The sequence below is a fragment of the Triticum aestivum genome, chromosome 2B, assembly GCF_018294505.1.
Source record: "Triticum aestivum cultivar Chinese Spring chromosome 2B, IWGSC CS RefSeq v2.1, whole genome shotgun sequence".
NCBI lineage: Eukaryota > Viridiplantae > Streptophyta > Magnoliopsida > Poales > Poaceae > Triticum > Triticum aestivum.
The window spans coordinates 812,591,091-812,609,214 of NC_057798.1; the positions used below are offsets into that span (position 1 = coordinate 812,591,091).

The window sequence follows — 18,124 nt, forward strand, 5'->3', positions numbered from 1 at the left end:
AGGACATACAAATATAAGCTAGTTATATACTACGTACCTCCCTCCTGCTTTATTAGTCCCCTTTGTATTTTATGCTAAATTTTGACCTTAAGTTTAATTAACAAAATGTTAATGCATGTCATAAAAAATAATATAATGATAAATTATTTTCAAATACGCATCCACGATATAATTTTTGGCGACATGCATTAATATTTTGTTAGTTAAATTTGACACAAAATACAAAGGAGACTTATAGATAGATAGTAGTACTAGATAGGGGACACATGTGTGTCGTGTAGGCGAGGAGGCCAGCATGCAGGTCGGCATGTGGGGGAGGACGAGACGGCGATGCATGTGCACACGGTTGAGCTTATCCATCCATGTGAATCATATGCCCTACATGGGCACATGATCGTTTCACGCAATCACCCAATCCCCACCCTAATACTCCCTCCGTTCCTAAATGTAAGTCTTTGTAGAGACTTCACTAGGTGGACTACATACGGAGCAAAATGAATGAATCCACACTTAAAATGCATCTATATACATCCGTATGTAGTTCATAGTAGAATCTCTACAAAGACTTATATTTAGGAACGGAGGGAGTACAATGCATTCTGATTGTGGATCTGAAAATCGTGAACCAAACGCGTCGCGTCGTATATGTTTTTGTTGTAATATAATACTAACAGGAAGTATGCTACATTAGAAATTTGGGAACATTAATTGCGGATATATGACCAGGTTTATAGCCGTCAAAGGTACAGATCCTTGAGCTTTTGTTGAAACAAGGAATAGTCTTGCCCACGAACTGCACGTTTTTTCTTCTTCTTGTAGATGTAGACAGAGGTAGAAGGGTGGGAGTGTGGAAATTGAGGAACTGCACGTTTTTTGTTGCACTGTCATTGTTGTAGGCCATGCACTCCAATTCTCTCTCTCTCTCTCTCTCTATATATATATATATATACACATACATAATCGATCGATCCATCACATGCAGTGATACGTAGTGCAATACACATAATTGCTCTGGTGAAGACATGTCGGGCAGTCTGCTCCCTGCGGCTCCGGCCATGCCTTGGCTTCTTCTCGTGGCCATGGTCGTGGCCCTGTTAGCTGCGTGGTTAATCCATTTGGTCATGAGATGGAACATGGGTCCACCATGCAGCGCAGGGGCACTGCTGCCGCCGGGGTCGAGGGGTCTCCCGCTCCTCGGGGAGACGCTCCAGTTCTTTGCCCGGAACCCTTCGCTGGAGCTCATCCCCTTCTTGAAGCGACGTGTGGATAGGTAATTAAATAGTGATCTAAACGATCTTATATTTCTTTATAGAGGGAGCACTATACAATATTCTTCTTCTTTTTCTTTAGGAAATTACTATCCAATCTAAACGTGCACGCATGCATGCCTGCCTTAAGTAAGTAACCATTATATATATCCTCCCACGTACGTTACTGTTAGGTGTACTTAAACAGAACCATGTAAATACCCTCTCCAACTTTTTCAAACGGTTGACGGATTTTACTAATCCACGACGACACACGCCTAGTTTATAAGGCGTGAGCATACCCCTAGGTCGTCAATTTGACCAACCTAATAGAAGTCATATATTACAAAAAACATATCGTTATAAACTTCAGATGCTCTATTTTCAAACGATGCAATTGTTATGTTATATAGTTTATATTAAGGTGATAAAATTGCCCATCTGGGTATACGCACATGACTTGTAAACTGAAACGGAGGGAGTAATAAGTTTTCTTTTGGCACTCAGCAGAAACATTGCCTTCCTGTTAAGGAAATTCTTTTTACAGAAAAATAAATATATTAGAGACATGCATGATGCACAAATATGTGGCCATGTTTTTGTGACAAAACATTTCAATAACCCCTTGGGAATTAATCAACACACCAACTACCCCTGGATTAGCGCAGCTGTTTGGTGGGTCCGATGAAAAGTCATGCCCCACTGGATGATATGTCGTCAAATGCACCGTGGGCGACATCCATGCATGTATGTCATTCCTCTTCACATGAAATGCATTATGACTGCTCTCGCTTCCACAACCCTAGAACATGCACTAGGTGTAGCAGCAGCATGTGCGAAATGGCACCAGATGCTCCACCTTAACCGTGCGGGGGCACTGGGTTTAACTGTCATGGTACAGCTATTGCGGTGAGACACCTGATTTAGATGAGGTCCTCATGTCTCGGCGTATGCATCAAGCAAACAACATCAAAATGAAGTAAAACATAGAAGTATATGTTTATCTTCACATATGGCTTCGTGGATCAGGTAGAAGAAATAGAAAGATAGATAGACATAGAAGATCAAAGGGTGATTCTTTAACCATCGCAAAAGTATGGGCACTCGCAGAAAAAGTGTTACGCAATGTTTGCACAATACTTTGAACAAAACTTCTTCTTTTTGAAATAAGCATTGTACATACGCAGGCGCTCACATATGCGCACATACACTCGCCCCTATGAACGCACATGCACACGCTGCCACTATGAGCATCTTTGAAAGACTGAGTCGACAAGTCTTAAGATTGACTAAGTCATCACAACCTAATTAAGAGACAGGAAAACTAACTATTTTGATTTCTAGCTAGGTTTATTCATAACATCAAAGCCATACTTCATTGATACAATGTTTCCAACTTGTCTTGGCCTCAACAAACTAGCAACTCAAGTGATATCTCATAAATCCTACATGTACTTGATCTCAAACCTTAGACTAAAAAATATCAATATCCATACACAGAAAATCTTAACTAAAGATGTGATGAATTTGGTCTGCAATTTGGCGAAATCATCGAATTAATGAACTAAGAGAGGTACATTTTAATTTAGGTCGTGTCTGATTGTTTCATAACCATATTTGGCAATGTTTTTCTGCCAAACAGTAGTTGACTAGGAAGTCAAGAAATCATGGTCAGGAAATTTCTCGCCACAAGTTCCAAGCTATTTTTTGGCAAATGAGTGTATGAAGAGTGTAACAGTTAGTTAAGGAAGCAAAACAAGCCACAATTATGACAGTGAAACAAATAATGGCCTATTAGTGCACACACCCATGGCAAAGTTTGACAAGATGTGGCTATGAACCAAACTTGTTCTTACCAAATATTAACTCTACCTGCACTCCAATTATTATATAGCAAAAAAACTCAATAATTACTTAATTAGTTAATCCAAAATTTAAAAAATTTCTTACTCCAACAATTTATCCAATTCGTGGTATGTTTGGACATTCCTATTTTTTTTTCAAGCACAATAAAGCTGCATTCCAGGGGGTAAGTTTCGATGGTATTTTCTTTCTTTGCGGATGAAGTTGCCATGTAGCTAGTCTAGTATGAATATGTGCTATACAAAAGTATTCACCACCCCTTCACTATTTGCAAATAGCAAGGAGGTGTTGCAGGCTCATCACTCACCATCCATTGCAGGAAGACGATTATATAATGGCACTATTTTTCTACCCCTTCATTTCTAGTTTATTAGCCTCATCAAAAAATATCTGGAATTTCTAGTTGTAAGGCATGCAATGACTCATATCCCTTTTTTTATTTAATTACTTGCTTTGGAAATATGCAATCATAAATTATAAGTTGTTGTTTTTAATGTAATTCTTGCTCTCAATATGGTATTAACTAAAACCATCCAATGCATCAAGGAGGGTGATTAATACATGTAATTTAACACATGGTCTAGCATTTAATTAGACTCTCCTTGATCATAGTGATTTATGGGTTGTGTCCCATAATCTAGAACAAGAGGATATGAGCTTATCCTAGGCAGGATAAACATTATTATATGTTGATAACAACACAAAATAATTTTAGAAATACAACGAGTGTCATTTTTTATACACAAAGAAGAGTCACTAGTCGTATGACATCATTCAATAAAGGCAATCTTATTGGAATGTTGATCTATTTAGATGGACGATCTGACCAAGCGATGTATGCATAATAAATCTAAATTCACGTCTGCTGTAATTTCAGGTACGGTCCAATTTTTAGGACAAATTTGATTGGTGAAGACCTCATTGTCTCCATGGATCCAGAGTTGAACAACTTAGTGTTCCAAAAGGAGGAGAAGCTATTCCAAATTTGGTATCCGGAGTCAATCATGAGAATCATGGGAGCCGACTGCATTATTGCGACACTTGGGACCTTCCACAAGCACCTCAGGACTCTAGTACTTCGTCTCTTTGGCCCAGAAAATCTCAGGCTAGTTCTGCTCCATGAAGTGGAGCAGACGGCCCAGGCTAGTCTACTCTCCTGGCTCGATCATCCTAGCATCGAAGTGAAAGAGGCAACCTCTAGTGTATGTCCTTTAATCAGCCTCTACCTATGTTAATGGTGTTGTGGTTTAAGCTAGCTAAACAACTTGATTAATTAGGATATACTACAGGTTATTATTGTTTAATTAGCAAAGCTTATATATACATGAGGGTTAAAGCAACTCCAAAATTTCCTTATTGTAGATGATATTCAGCATTACAGCAAAGCGATTAATCAGCTATGACTCCTCAAGGTCGGATGGGAAGTTGTGGAAGCAATTCGATGCATTTCTTCAAGGACTACTAGCATTTCCACTTTACGTTCCTGGCACAGCATTCTACAAATGTATGCAGGTAATTAGGGACTACTACCACCCTCATATTTCCTCATATCATAACATAAATAAATAAATCCATATGAACAAATCTATTAATAGGCACTCTCGTCCATTTAGACTAGACCCCCCACTACATTCTAGTATAAAACAATATGTCAGTACAACTGCACCCAATAGTATTCCCACAAGACACAATTGCACCTAGTAGTAAGGAAATAGTGTGTATATATAGCCTAACTAATTGGGGTCCCATTGTGCTTAGGCATGTGATTTTACACGAGAAATTCAAACTATATTTTTACACTATTAAAAATCATTTTCTTATATGTATGATTTCCTCATTGCCTAGGGCCGGAAGAATGTGATGAAGATTTTGCAGGAAATGCTCAGTGAGAGGAAGAAGGAAACACATCGGGAGAGTGTTGACTTTATCGATCTCTTGATCAACGATATGAAGGAGAAGAAGACTATAATGAATGAGAAAATTGCATTGGATTTGCTCTTCTTATTATTGTTCGCAGGCTTTGAAACCACGTCATCTGGGATAACTGCGACACTCAAGTTTCTAGCCGATGATCCTAAGGCGCTGCAGGAACTAACAGTAAGTGTCGACAAAGAGAAGTAGCCACTCCAGTATTTTTATCACCAGTTAAAAAGGATATTTCTATCTAGACATACACACTAGAAGTCTTCAACCACGCTAGTACACACCTACGTATGTGCATTCTGTTACACACAATACACTAATTTAGCATTTATACTTCTATACATAGATATTAAATAGATATACATGATTATCCATATAGGAAATATCCATCTTACTCTTGGTTGTAGTTATACATCTGCCTCATATGCCACCAAAAAGTAGTCACAACTAAGTGGTATTGTATATTCCTATTACTACCAATCTACCACTAGATACCCAGTTATGTCACAAACTCCTTGGTCATGTGAAATATATGTGGATATAACAACCTAATAATACTAATAGGAGTTCTTGTACATATATATAGATAATTAATTAAGTTGGGCACAATTCAAGAAAACAGTTATATATGTAATTAGGTAACTTATGTACACAAATGACTAATTAAGCTAGATTTATATTTTTCCAGGAGGAGCACAACAACATCCGGAAAAGAAGGATTGATCCTGACTCTGAAATCACATGGGAGGAATACAAGTCCATGAAATTTACATCTCATGTATATAGTTTGTCTCTCTTTGGCCTTTCCTTTTCATGACATCAACCATACACACATGATGTAAACTGGTCCATTCTTATTGTGTAATTAGTGACATGAGCACTGTACAAGTTGTATTATTTCATCAGCTTCATTATTATTTGTAGGTCATACATGAAGCATTAAGGCTGGCTAACATTGCTCCCTTAATGTTTAGAAAAGCAACAGAGGAAGTTCATATCAAAGGTGAGAAGATTGTTCAAAGAATGAGACATGTAGGACAGTAGGATATATATGTTTGTGCGTGTATAGGGAGTGTCTGCACCCTCCTTGTAATCACAAATTGGGGGAGAGAGACTATATATTGTAGCTATAACACTTCAACTAATGACGTCTTAATATCTCTTCTATATATGCTCGTGATTTGTGCAGGTTACACTCTTCCAAAAGGATCAAAGATCATGGTTAATCCTTCTAGCATTCATCTGGATCCTACGGTTTACAAGGATCCTAGTGTGTTCAATCCCTGGAGGTGGAAGGTTTGTCAAATTTATCAATTTCGAAGGGATATTCCTTGTTATTCTAATAAATCAGTACATATGTTTTTATTATAAAGCAACACAATCTGGTTGATTGATCTATGCCTTTTCTAAAGTATATGATGTTTTATCATAATGTGTAATAGATATTAATGTGATTTTAATTTTTTAGTTAACGTGCATCCACAATATAGCTGAAAATCTATATATTATGAGAAAATGGTAGCTCAAAACCTTTCTAAGAAAGGAAAAGTAGCTCATGGCCTATAGCCTTCAAACTAAGTAAAATTTATTTTTTGAAGAAAAATATTTAGGCATGGAGAGTACTGGAAATATTTTTCAAGAAGGAATTACAATATAAAAAAATGTTTCGAGAAGGAACTAAAATATAGGAGAATACATGGCTAGTTATAATGTTTGGTTCTTTTATCCCAAATATTTTTCTTGAGAAAGCATTAAAAAGGAGAGTTTCTAGGAAAATTTCAAACAAAGGGGGAGTATTTATGTAATAAAAAACGACTCTCTCTAAAACTTGTGACAACTTTGTACACAGGATACTACTGAACCAGCTGGTGGCTCCTCAAAGGAGTTCATGGCCTTTGGTGGCGGGCTACGATTATGTGTTGGTGCCGACTTTGCTAAGCTACAAATGGCCATCTTCCTGCATTGCTTAGTTACCAAATATAGGTGAATTGCTTTTTCATGTCCTCAAAATATTAATTATTATAACTGTACCAATAATAATAAGTATTGATTGCTTCTTATTTAATAATAGACATGTGAGTGCTTACTCATGTAGTTCTAGGTTTTTGCTTGCATACAATGGAGCATCCTTATTATTGTTGGTAACATGAGAAGTAGGAGAATGAATGTAACTTCAATGGCACAACTATGTTGTATATACCCATTTTTATATATTTCCTTAGTAGGCTTACAGTATTTGTATGACTAACAATTGCAGAAATAGAAGATGGATCTTCTTTGTTGTCATTATATCCTACATGGAAGTTTCTATTTCTATAAAAATGCATTTTCTACCACTACTTGCTCGAAAATTTATGGCTTGGTCATAACTCTGTAGTTGAATTTCTATCATTGAAAACTGATTAGTAAAAATAATTTCTATTTGATTAAATAAAAAGTATGATAAACATTCATATAACATAGTTTAACAATATAATTTTATAATCGTTTAAATGCATGTTCGTAAAAAATCAACTATCAAGGTTACTAGCGCCAACGGAATCCTAAGCACGAATTGTTATACATGAAACTTTATTAGCGGATAACTAGTTTTTAAGATTAGTGCTACCTCCATGGATGTAACTAACATGGATCATATTAAATGTGTTTAGTACAAAAAATAGAATACAGTACAAAAGTAGAATATTGTACATAGGTCTTGACACTCTAAATTTTAAACTTGTTTGTTCCTTTACAGTTGGAAAGTGGTCAAGGGAGGAACCATGGTGCTTTCTCCTGGACTACAGTTTCCTGGTGGTTTTCACATACAACTTCTCCCAAAAGCTTGATGCATGGATGTCAATGCTTCAATACGTGCAAGACCTCTTAGCCTCTGGAGGATTCATAATATAGTCGTTTATACAGATCTCTATTATGGTGTCATATCCATGTGTGGCTATGGATTAAAATAACAATGTATAAACATTGGTCAAACCGTTATTTGTTTCAAAAGCTTGTTTTTAGTGAAGGGCATGTGTCATTTCTGCTTGCTCTTCCATAGAAGCATTGGGATACCCCCCCCCCCCCAAGTGTAAGCGCTGAGTGTAGTCGCAACGCTGGTGACGGCAATAATAATGCTAGTGAACTGAGGTTCTCCTATTCAGTTTGAAGAGTGCTCTCGCTATCTCTATATATTCAACTTGTTGTGAGCTAAGGCTTGTAAAACTGTTGTACTCACCAGTGTGTTGACTCCAATGGTGGGGACAATCATTGTGTTGATCTTATCATTAAGTCAGCACATGTTGAATGTCACCAAAGAGAATGCCAACATGCGGTTTTTGATTGACCCAGAGAGCTTATCAGTAAGTCAAAGCGATGGGGTAAACAATACCCCCAAAAAGTATGGTAGCATTTTCTACTTGGTAAATAATACGAAAAAATGTGCTACTTTTTCCAATGATTAATTTGTAGTATGTCAATATGTTGCTTTGGAGCATGCCATGAGAATGAAAGAAAAAGCAAAACATAGGCCTAATTTACAATCCAACATAGTGCTTGCGCACACTAACTGTTTTTACATGGCCCTCCAATTCGTATACCTAAATAAATATATACACATGTACTTTCTGAGTTGGTAACATGACGAACCTACATTTCTATACATAGAAACTCGTGCGGGAGAATGGTTGGCTGACGACGTTAGAATAATTCGATCCATCGAGGAAAAACAAACAGGAGCACAACACCAAGTGATAATAAGGTTCACCAACATGGTTACATCCCCGGGACATAACTACGGGTGCTCCTCCTCATGTACTAAATCACATGATACAGAATGACGATAAGACCTCCAAGGCCACTAGACAACGCTTCGCCCGCCGCTACGCAGCCAATCTAGGCACTCCTGCCACAGGTGCCTAGACCGTCCCTCTCATGATCTTTGTCTTGGCCTACAACATTTTTTTACATTGTATGAACTTTTTTAAAAAAAATGGGACGAACATAATATTTTAAATGCATGAATAGATTGTTAAATGTCACAATCATTTTTTGAATGAACTAAACATTTGGTACATTATATAACTTTTTTTTAAATGACATGAACATATTTTTGAAACTCATGAATATACTTTTGAAATGCCAAGAACATTTCATTCAATGGTAAGAGACATTTTCAAATTACGTGAACATTTTTTTACAACACGTGGTTTTTTTAATGTCACGGACATTTTTAATACACATAGGATATTTTTGTAATAAATTCGAAACATTTACCAAATAACATTGTTTCAAATATGCGTTGCATTCTGCCCTTTTTTGATATAAGCTGAACATTTTTCAATACATGATGAACATTTACAAAATGTATGTTTGAACTTTTTTTATACATGTTAAACATTTTTCAAATACACGCTGAACATTTTCTGAATTCATGTGAAACATTATTTTGAATCTCCAGTGAACGCTTTTCACAATCTTAATTCATTAATTAATTAATTTTTGGTATATACCTTTAGAATATTTCCAAAATACAAACCAAAGAAGAAGAAAAGTGTAAAAGGAACAAACAGAGAAGGAGAATAGAGAACGAGCGGAGACCTGAGGCCAGTACTGTGCCAGCCCAATAGTATAGAGGTGAGGCGAGGAAAAGCGCTGCCTGAATCGGCTACACCTCCCTTACTGCGAGACGGGGGCGTTCGCCTCCCTCAACAATCGGTTGTAGCGGGCAATCCTTTATTTTGTTATTAATATTTCCAATATATGTATTTCAGAAATTACTTGGTTAAATGTTCAAAAAGCTTAACCACGCATTAAAAAAAATTCATAAAATTTAATAAGTTGCTTGCTTAATTTTAGAAACTGTTCATACCTTTCAAAAGAATATTCATGATATTTAAAAAATGTTCACACGTTCAAAAAAATGTTTTCATGACATATTTTAAAAATGTTCATGAAAATGTACAACATTGTTCGAGTGTTCTGAAATAATGTCTGAAGCAAACAAAAAATGTTCATGCCATTTAGAAAATATTAATGTGTTTGAAAATATGTTACATGACATTTTTTTAAAATGTTCATGAAATATAAATATTTTTAGAGATGCGAAACTGATTCGGGGAGGACGTCGAAGCCGATGGCGTGGAGATACCCGTCTCCGTCACAGCTGAACATGCCGACGACGCTGCCGTTGTTGAGCAAGGGAAGGAGCCATGGGTGGCCTGGCCTGGTTGGGCGAGGCCAGGTGGGTGATGGATACACTGCTCGATTTCCATTTCCTTGAGCTTGAGCTTGAGCTTGAACGGACCAGGCAACTTGAGTAGGTGCGCACGCATGCCTGACCGTGGTTGTCGTGTCCACCTCGCTGTACAACAGTCTGGTGGCCGCCATTTACTTGCTTTACCTTTTTCTTTTCATTTTAGAAGTCAGACACACAATGATCGATCAATTGGTAGCGGCTGACGATGACACGCAAACTAGATAATACCCCGAGCGTTGCTGCGGGACTTATAGATTGAAGAAAAATGTGTACATAGTGAATGAATAGGAAAGCATGTTTGGACATTTGAGCCATTCAGTAATCAGGGGGTGGTACTAAAGGTCTAGAGAAACCAAATTAGTTGAAAAAGCATGTTCCTGCTCGAGAAACAATGAAATAAATTTTATCTGCAGAAGAAAAATTATCTATAAAAACTAGAAACATTCTAGGACTAAAGAGGCTAATGGCCATGGAAATGAATATAACAATATTTCTAGCCCTCAAGCGTAGAACAAATTGAACAACAAATGCACAAACATAAGAAAAAGTAGTTGGGTACGAAAGACCCACTGCGGGTGTGTGGTAGCGCAGTCCAGGCGAAGCCGACGCGGGGCAATGGCAAAGCGCCGCGGGTGCCGCTGACGCGCTGCGGGCGTGCAGCAGCACCGGGCAGGTGGCGTGATGGTGAGACATCGCGTGGTGAGGTAGCGCACACGGGAGCTTGATTCTGGTGGCGAAGGGTCAATTAAGAATGAGGGTAAGACGATGCCTCTGTGCTTTTCAACTGCCTAGTCAGTTGCAGAAGGAATCTCCCTCCTTTGAAGCGAATTTGTCCATGATGCTTCGTAGTGGATTATGGTTAAGAGGAGCTCACGCCTCATGGGAGGAGATTAAAGTTGAGGAAAAGGCTGGAGAAGGAAGAGTCGCTTTGGTGGGAAGAGGAGAGAACATACATTATAGATCCGGAGATGGCTGATCCTCGGTTGGTTCTGGACACTGGTAATGGAAGGAGAAATCAATTTTACATGTCGGATCTATTTGATGATGTGGACAGCTTGCAATGACGTGGCACATCGCCAATGTGGACAGTGTGCGTGGTGATAGAATAGGGAGTAGTGGGAAGCAACTTCTTAAGAATGGTATTACCAACAACTACATTGATCGATGCTAACTACCAATTAATCTTAGGAGACTCTCGCTTGGCCTAATATATAACTAGTCAGTCTGATCCCGCGCATGCGGATCGTATAGTTTTAGGTTTCAGTGACCTAGTAGTTTAGGTTTTTGCCTCGTTCGACGTCTTGGCTTTGGCGGAGGAAGCGATGGTGTCGTTGAATAAATAAGCTCTAGATCGCGTTCCCCGGTGAGGCGTTCTCCTCTATGGTCGGCAATGTATTTCAGAATTAGTCCTTTCAAGTGGGGATGATGTAGTGGCGGTTGCATCCTTGTGGTGGACTTGTGTCCTGGCGCTCCGTCGTTGAGACGATGTTTACTCTAGCTCCGGCGGGGAGCTCGGGAAGTCATCCAAGAGTGGATGCAGATAGTTGTCCGCATCAGCGGCATCTGAAAGACAATGGATCGTGTGCTAGGTTTGTGGTTGGTGGCTGACAAGTATGGTTTCCTCCTCCGACATCTTAGTTGAGCGCGGGTGCCAGATTTGGGGTTCGACACGTGTCCGGGTGCTACCTCGCTTAGATTCTTTCAATGGCGATGGATTCGTCTTTGGCAAGCTACAACAAGACAATTAGAGTATCTATAGCCGGGATCCAAACCACCCCCCTATACGCCCGAGCAGACAACCCGATCACTAGCCGCTCACAAATTCCCAACCAGACGGGCTCCTCAAACTGGCCCTATACATCTCGGCTGACTTTGCACCCCTCATATTTGGCCCTATACCCCCGGGGGGAGAAGGAAGAGGATAGGAGGAGGTGTCGGTCATAGGGATGGAGGAGGAGGAGGGCGAGGCAGAGACACTGCTTCCGGTTGCCCAAGCCAGATTTGGCATGGGTGACGCATGATACGTCTCCAACGTATCTATAGTTTTTGATTGTTCCATGTTATTATATTATCTGTTTTGGATGTTTAACAGGCATTTATATGCTATTTTATATTATTTTTGGGACTAACCTATTAACCGAGGGCCCAGTGCCAGTTTTTATTTTTCTGCCTATTTTAGAGTTTCGCAGAAAAGGAATACCAAACGGAGTCCAAACGGAAATGAAACCTTCGCGATGATCTTTCTTGGACCGAAAGCAAACCAGAAGACTTGGAGATGAAGTCGGATACGCAACGAGGAAGCCACAAGGCAGAAGGGCACGCAAAGGGGGTAGGGCGCGCACAGGGGGTAGGGCGCGCCCCCCACCCTCGTGGGCCCCTCGTGGCTCCCCTGACCTAGTTCCTTCGCCTATATATACTCTTATACCCTGAAAACATCTAGGAGAGCCACGAAACCACTTTTCCACCGCCGCAACCTTCTGTACCCGTGAGATCCCATGTAGGGGTCTTTTCCGGTGTCCTGCCGGAGGGGGATTCGATCACGGAGGGCTTCTACATCAACACAATTACCTCTCCGATGAAGCGTGAGTAGTTTACCATAGACCTTCGGGTCCATAGTTATTAGCTAGATGGCTTCTTCTCTCTCTTTGATTCTCAATACCATGTTCTCCTTGATGTTCTTGGAGATCTATTCGATGTAATATTCTTTTGCGGTGTGTTTGTCGAGATCCGATGAATTTTGGATTTATGATCAGATTATCTATGAATATTATTTGGTTCTTCTCTGAATTCTTATATGCATGATTTGATATCTTTGCAAGTCTCCTCGAATTATCGGTTTAGTTTGGCCTACAAGATTGATCTTTCTTGCAATGGGAGAAGTGCTTAGCTTTGGGTTTAATCTTGCGGTGTCCTTTCCCAGTGACAGTAGGGGCAGTAAGGCACATATTGTATTGTTGACATCGAGGATAAAAAGATGGGGATTATATCATATTGCTTGAGTTTATCCCTCTACATCATGTCATCTTTCTTAATGCGTTACTCCATTCTTATGAACTTAATACTCTAGATGCATGCTGGATAGCGGTCGATGTGTGGAGTAATAGTAGTAGATGTAGGCAGGAGTCGGTCTACTTGACACGGACGTGATGCCTATGTTCATGATCATTTCCTTAGATATCATCATAACTATGCAATTTTCTATCAATTGCTCGGCGGTAATTTGTTCATCCACCGTAATATTTGCTATCTTGAGAGAAGCTACTAGTTAAACCTATGGCCCCCAGGTCTCTTTTCCATTATATGGAATCTCGTTTACATCTAGCTAGTTTTCGATCTACTATTTTGCAATCTTTATGTTCCAATCTATAAACCAAAAATACCAAAAATATTTACTTTATCGTTTATCTATCTCTATCAGATCTCACTTTTGCAAGTGACCATGAAGGGATTGACAACCCCTTTATCGCGTTGGGTGCAAGTTGTTGATAGTTTGTGCAGGTATTCGGTGACTTGTGCGTTGTCTCCTACTGGATTGATACCTTGGTTCTCAAAACTGAGGGAAATACTTATGCTACTGTGCTGCATCACCCTTTCCTCTTCAAGGGAAAACCAATGCAAGCTCAAGTGGTAGCAAGAAGGATTTCTAGCGCCGTTGTCGGGGAGATCTACGTCAAGTCAAGCCATACCAAGTACCCATCATAAACACTTCTCCCTTGCATTACATTATTCGCCATTCGCCTCATTTTCCTCTCCTCAATTCTAAAACGATTTTTGAAACCTTTGCCTTTTCTTCGCCCTTCTTCTGTTTGTCTCTTTTCGCTTGCTTCTTGTGTGCTCGTTGGTTAGTTTGGTTTGTTGCCACTATTTCTGAAATTGGGGAGGTTATCATTGAAAAGGATAGTAGTAGCGATGGGGGGGAACTTTGATGCTTTTGATAATCCTCATGAAGAACCTACTATTTTGCACACTAAAAAGTTCCGCATTGGTAGCGGTGATATTATTGGAAAAAGTGTTATCTAAGAATTCTTTGATTGCACAGGATCCATGCCTATTAATAAAAAGTCTATTCTTCTTGAGACCAACTGCTATGCAGATGCCATTGTTATGCTCATTGAGAAATTAGAAAGAAAATTTGTGCATATTCATCCTGCTTTGCAAAAGGTGTTTTATGAACTTCCCAATATTAATCACACAATAGCTAAAAAGATTGCCACCATTATCCTTATGCGTGAATTTGATTTTATAATACAAGAAGCTAGGGATATTTTTGCTTTCTGTAAAAAGGATGTTGAACACCCTCCGATTATAGATATTCTTTATGATAAAGAAATCATGCGTAGTTTGGAAGCTAGAGATTATCAATCTTATAGTGAAAATCATAGGAAGAGAGTTCCCTATCCTGAAATATCTCAATCTTTGTACCTTGAGGCTTTTGAGGAGTTTGATTGGATTACTATAGGAATTTACGTAGGATTCAATAGGAATTGGTTGAATAAAATGATGAACGAACCCGTTAGAAATGAACTACGCATTTTATATGATGATATATACGGTGATGATCCCGAGTATGGGTTTATGAATATTAAAATTACAAATCGAAGACCTTTCCATGATTTAAGTTCATCTTATAAAAGGGAAATAAGGGAAAGGATAGATTTAAGAGTTTTGGAGGATTTGATGAGAAAAGAATTGCATACCGAAGATGGCAATACCTAGATCTATTCGTGTTTTTATGGCTAGCTAAGGGCATTAAACGATAGCGCTTGTTGGGAGGCAACCCAACTTTATTTTTGTTCTTTGCTTTTTGCTCCTGTTTAGTAATAAATAATCTATCTAGCCTCTGGTTAGATGTGGTGTTAAGTTTTAATTAGTGTTTGTGCCAAGTTAAACCTTTAGGCTAGCTTACAGTGATAGTTGTGTTGATCCTGCTGAAAATCAGAAACATTTGTGCTTAGTAAATTAGTTTTGCAAATTCGCCGAAACGTGCTTTTGATCTGACTCTTTTTTTATCTGGATTTGTACACAAATTTCTCAGGTTTTCCTAATTTTGTACGACTTTTAGAGTTACAGAAGTATTCGAGAGTTACAGATTACTACAGATTGTTCTGTTTTTGACAGATTCCGTTTTTCGCGTGTTGTTTGCTTATTTTGATGAATCTATGAGTAGTATCGGGGGGGGGGGGGGGTATGAACCATGGATAAGTTGGAATACAGTATATATTACACCAATATAAATAAAAAATGAGTTCACAACAGTACCTTAAAGTGGTGATTTATTTTCTTATACTAACGGAGCTCATGAGATTTTCTGTCGAGTTTTGTGTTGTGAAGTTTTCAAGTTTTGGTTAAGGATTTGATGGACTTTGGAATAAGGAGTGGCAAGAGCCTAAGCTTGGGGATGCCCGAGGCACCCGAAGGTAAACTTCAAGGACAACCAAAAGCCTAAGCTTGGGGATGCCCCGAAAGGCATCCTCTCTTTCGTCTTCGCCTATCAGTAACTTTACTTGAGGCTATATTTTTATTCACCACATGATATGTGTTTTGCTTGGAGCGTCTTGTATGATTTGAGTCTTTCCTTTTTAGTTTACCACAGTCATCCTTGCTGTACACACCTTTTGGGAGAGACACACATGAATCATGATTTATTAGAATACTCTATGTGCTTCACTTATATCTTTTGAGCTAGACAATATTGCTCTAGTGCTTCACTTATATCTTTTTGGAGCACGGAGGTGGTTTTCTTTTATAGAAATTGTTGAAATCTCATGCTTCACTTATATTATTTTGAGAGTCTTTTAGAAAATCATGGTAATTTTCTTTGGTTATAAAATTAGTCCTAATATGATGGGCATCCAAGATGGATATAATAAAAACTTTCATATGAAGTGCATTGAATACTATGAGAAGTTTGATTCTTTATGATTGTTTTGAGATATGAAGATGGTGATATTAGATTCATGCTAGTAGAGTAGTTGTGAATTTGAGAGATACTTGTGTTAAAGTTTGTGATTCTCGTAGCATGCACGTATGGTGAACCGTTATGTGATGAAGTTGGAGCATGATTTATTTATTGATTGTCTTCCTTATGAGTGGCGGTCGGGGACGAGAGATGGTCTTTTCCTACCAATCTATCCCCCTAGGAGCATGCGCGTAGTACTTTGTTTCGATAAATAATAGGTTTTTGCAATAAGTATGTGAGTTCTTTATGACTAATGTCGAGTCCATGTATTATACGCACTGTCACCCTTCCACCATTGCTAGCCTCTCTTGTGTCATGCAAGTTTCACCGATACCATACACCCACCATATACCTTCCTCAAAACAGCCACCATACCTACCTATTATTGCATTTCTATAGCCATTCCGAGATATATTCCCATGCAACTTTTCATCGTTCCGTTTATTATGACACGCTCATCATTGTCATATTGCTTTGCATGATCATGTGGTTGACATCGTATTTGTGGCATAGCCACCGTTCATAATTTTTTCATACCATATCACTCTTGATTCATTGCACATCTCGGTACTCCGCCAGAGGCATTCACATAGAGCCATATTTTGTTCCAAGTATTGAGTTGTAATTCTTGAGTTGTAAATAAGTAGAAGTGTGATGATCTTCATTATTAGAGCATTGTCCCATGTGAGGAAAGGATGATGGAGACTATGATTCCCCCACAGGTCGGGATGAGACTCTGGACGAAAAGAAAAGAGGCCATAAAAAAAGAGAAGGCCCAATTAAAAAAATGAGAGAAAAAGAAAGAAGGGGCAATGTTACTATCCTTTTTACACAATTGTGCTTCAAAGTAGCACCATGATCTTCATGATAGAGAGTCGCCTATGTTGTCACTTTAATATACTAGTGGGAATTTTCATTATAGAACTTGGCTTGTATATTCCAATGATGGGCTTCCTCAAAATGCCCTAGGTCTTCGTGAGCAAGCAAGTTGGATGCACACCCACTTAGTTTCTTTTTTGAGCTTTCATACACTTATAGCTCTAGTGCATCCATTGCATGGCAATCTCTACTCACTCACATTGATATATATTGATGGGCATCTCCATAGCCCGTTGATACGCCTAGTTGATGTGAGACTATCTTCCCCTTTTTGTCTTCTCCACAACCACCATTCTGTTCCACCTATAGTGCTATATCCATGGCTCACGCTCATGTATTGCGTGAAGATTGAAAAAGTTTGAGAACATCAAAAGTATGAAACAATTGCTTGGCTTGTCATCGGGGTTGTGCATGATTTAAATATTTTGTGTGATGAAGATAGAGCATAGCCAGACTATATGATTTTGTAGGGATAGCTTTCTTTGGCCATGTTATTTTGAGAAGACATGATTGCTTTGTTAGTATGCGTGAAGTATTATTATTTTTATGTCAATATTAAACTTTAGTCTTGAATCTTTCGGATATGAACATTCATGCCAGCATAAAGAAAAATACATGGATAAATATGTAGGTCGCATTCCACATCAAAAATTCTGCTTTTATCATTTACCTACTCGAGGACGAGCAGGAAATAAGCTTGGGGATGCTTGATACGTCTCCAACATATCTATAATTCTTGATTGTTCCATGCTATTATATTATCTGTTTTGGATGTTTAATAGGCATTTATATGCTATTTTATATTATTTTTGGGACTAACTTATTAACCAAGGCCCAGTGCTAGTTTCTGCTTTTTTTTGCCTATTTTAGAGTTTCGCAGAAAAGGAATACCAAACGGAGTCCAAACGGAATGAAATCTTCGCAATGATCTTTCTTGGACCGAAAGAAAACCAAAAGACTTGGAGATGAAGTCGGAGACGCAACGAGGAAGCCACGAGGCAGGAGGGTGCACCCCCC

General features: G+C 38.7%; 1 protein-coding gene across 1 annotated transcript; it reads left to right on the forward strand.

Moving 5' to 3' along the window:
* Nucleotides 1-1,055: 1,055 nt before the first annotated feature.
* LOC123043010 (cytochrome P450 87A3) lies at nucleotides 1,056-7,861 on the forward strand. The gene is made up of 9 exons (XM_044465336.1): nucleotides 1,056-1,270; nucleotides 3,988-4,312; nucleotides 4,473-4,622; nucleotides 4,956-5,207; nucleotides 5,722-5,811; nucleotides 5,958-6,036; nucleotides 6,223-6,329; nucleotides 6,883-7,016; nucleotides 7,771-7,861. The coding sequence occupies exons 1-9, from the start codon at nucleotides 1,056-1,058 to the stop codon at nucleotides 7,859-7,861; spliced, it is 1,443 nt and encodes a 480-aa protein (XP_044321271.1).
* Nucleotides 7,862-18,124: the final 10,263 nt, after the last annotated feature.

Coding starts and splice junctions, on each gene's coding strand:
- LOC123043010 (XM_044465336.1), top strand. CDS start 1,056: ATGCCTTGGCTTCTTCTCGTGGCCATGGTCGTGGCCCTGTTAGCTGCG. Junction 6,037..6,222: donor AGAGGAAGTTCATATCAAAG/GTGAGAAGATTG, acceptor TGATTTGTGCAG/GTTACACTCTTCCAAAAGGA. Junction 6,330..6,882: donor TCAATCCCTGGAGGTGGAAG/GTTTGTCAAATT, acceptor CTTTGTACACAG/GATACTACTGAACCAGCTGG.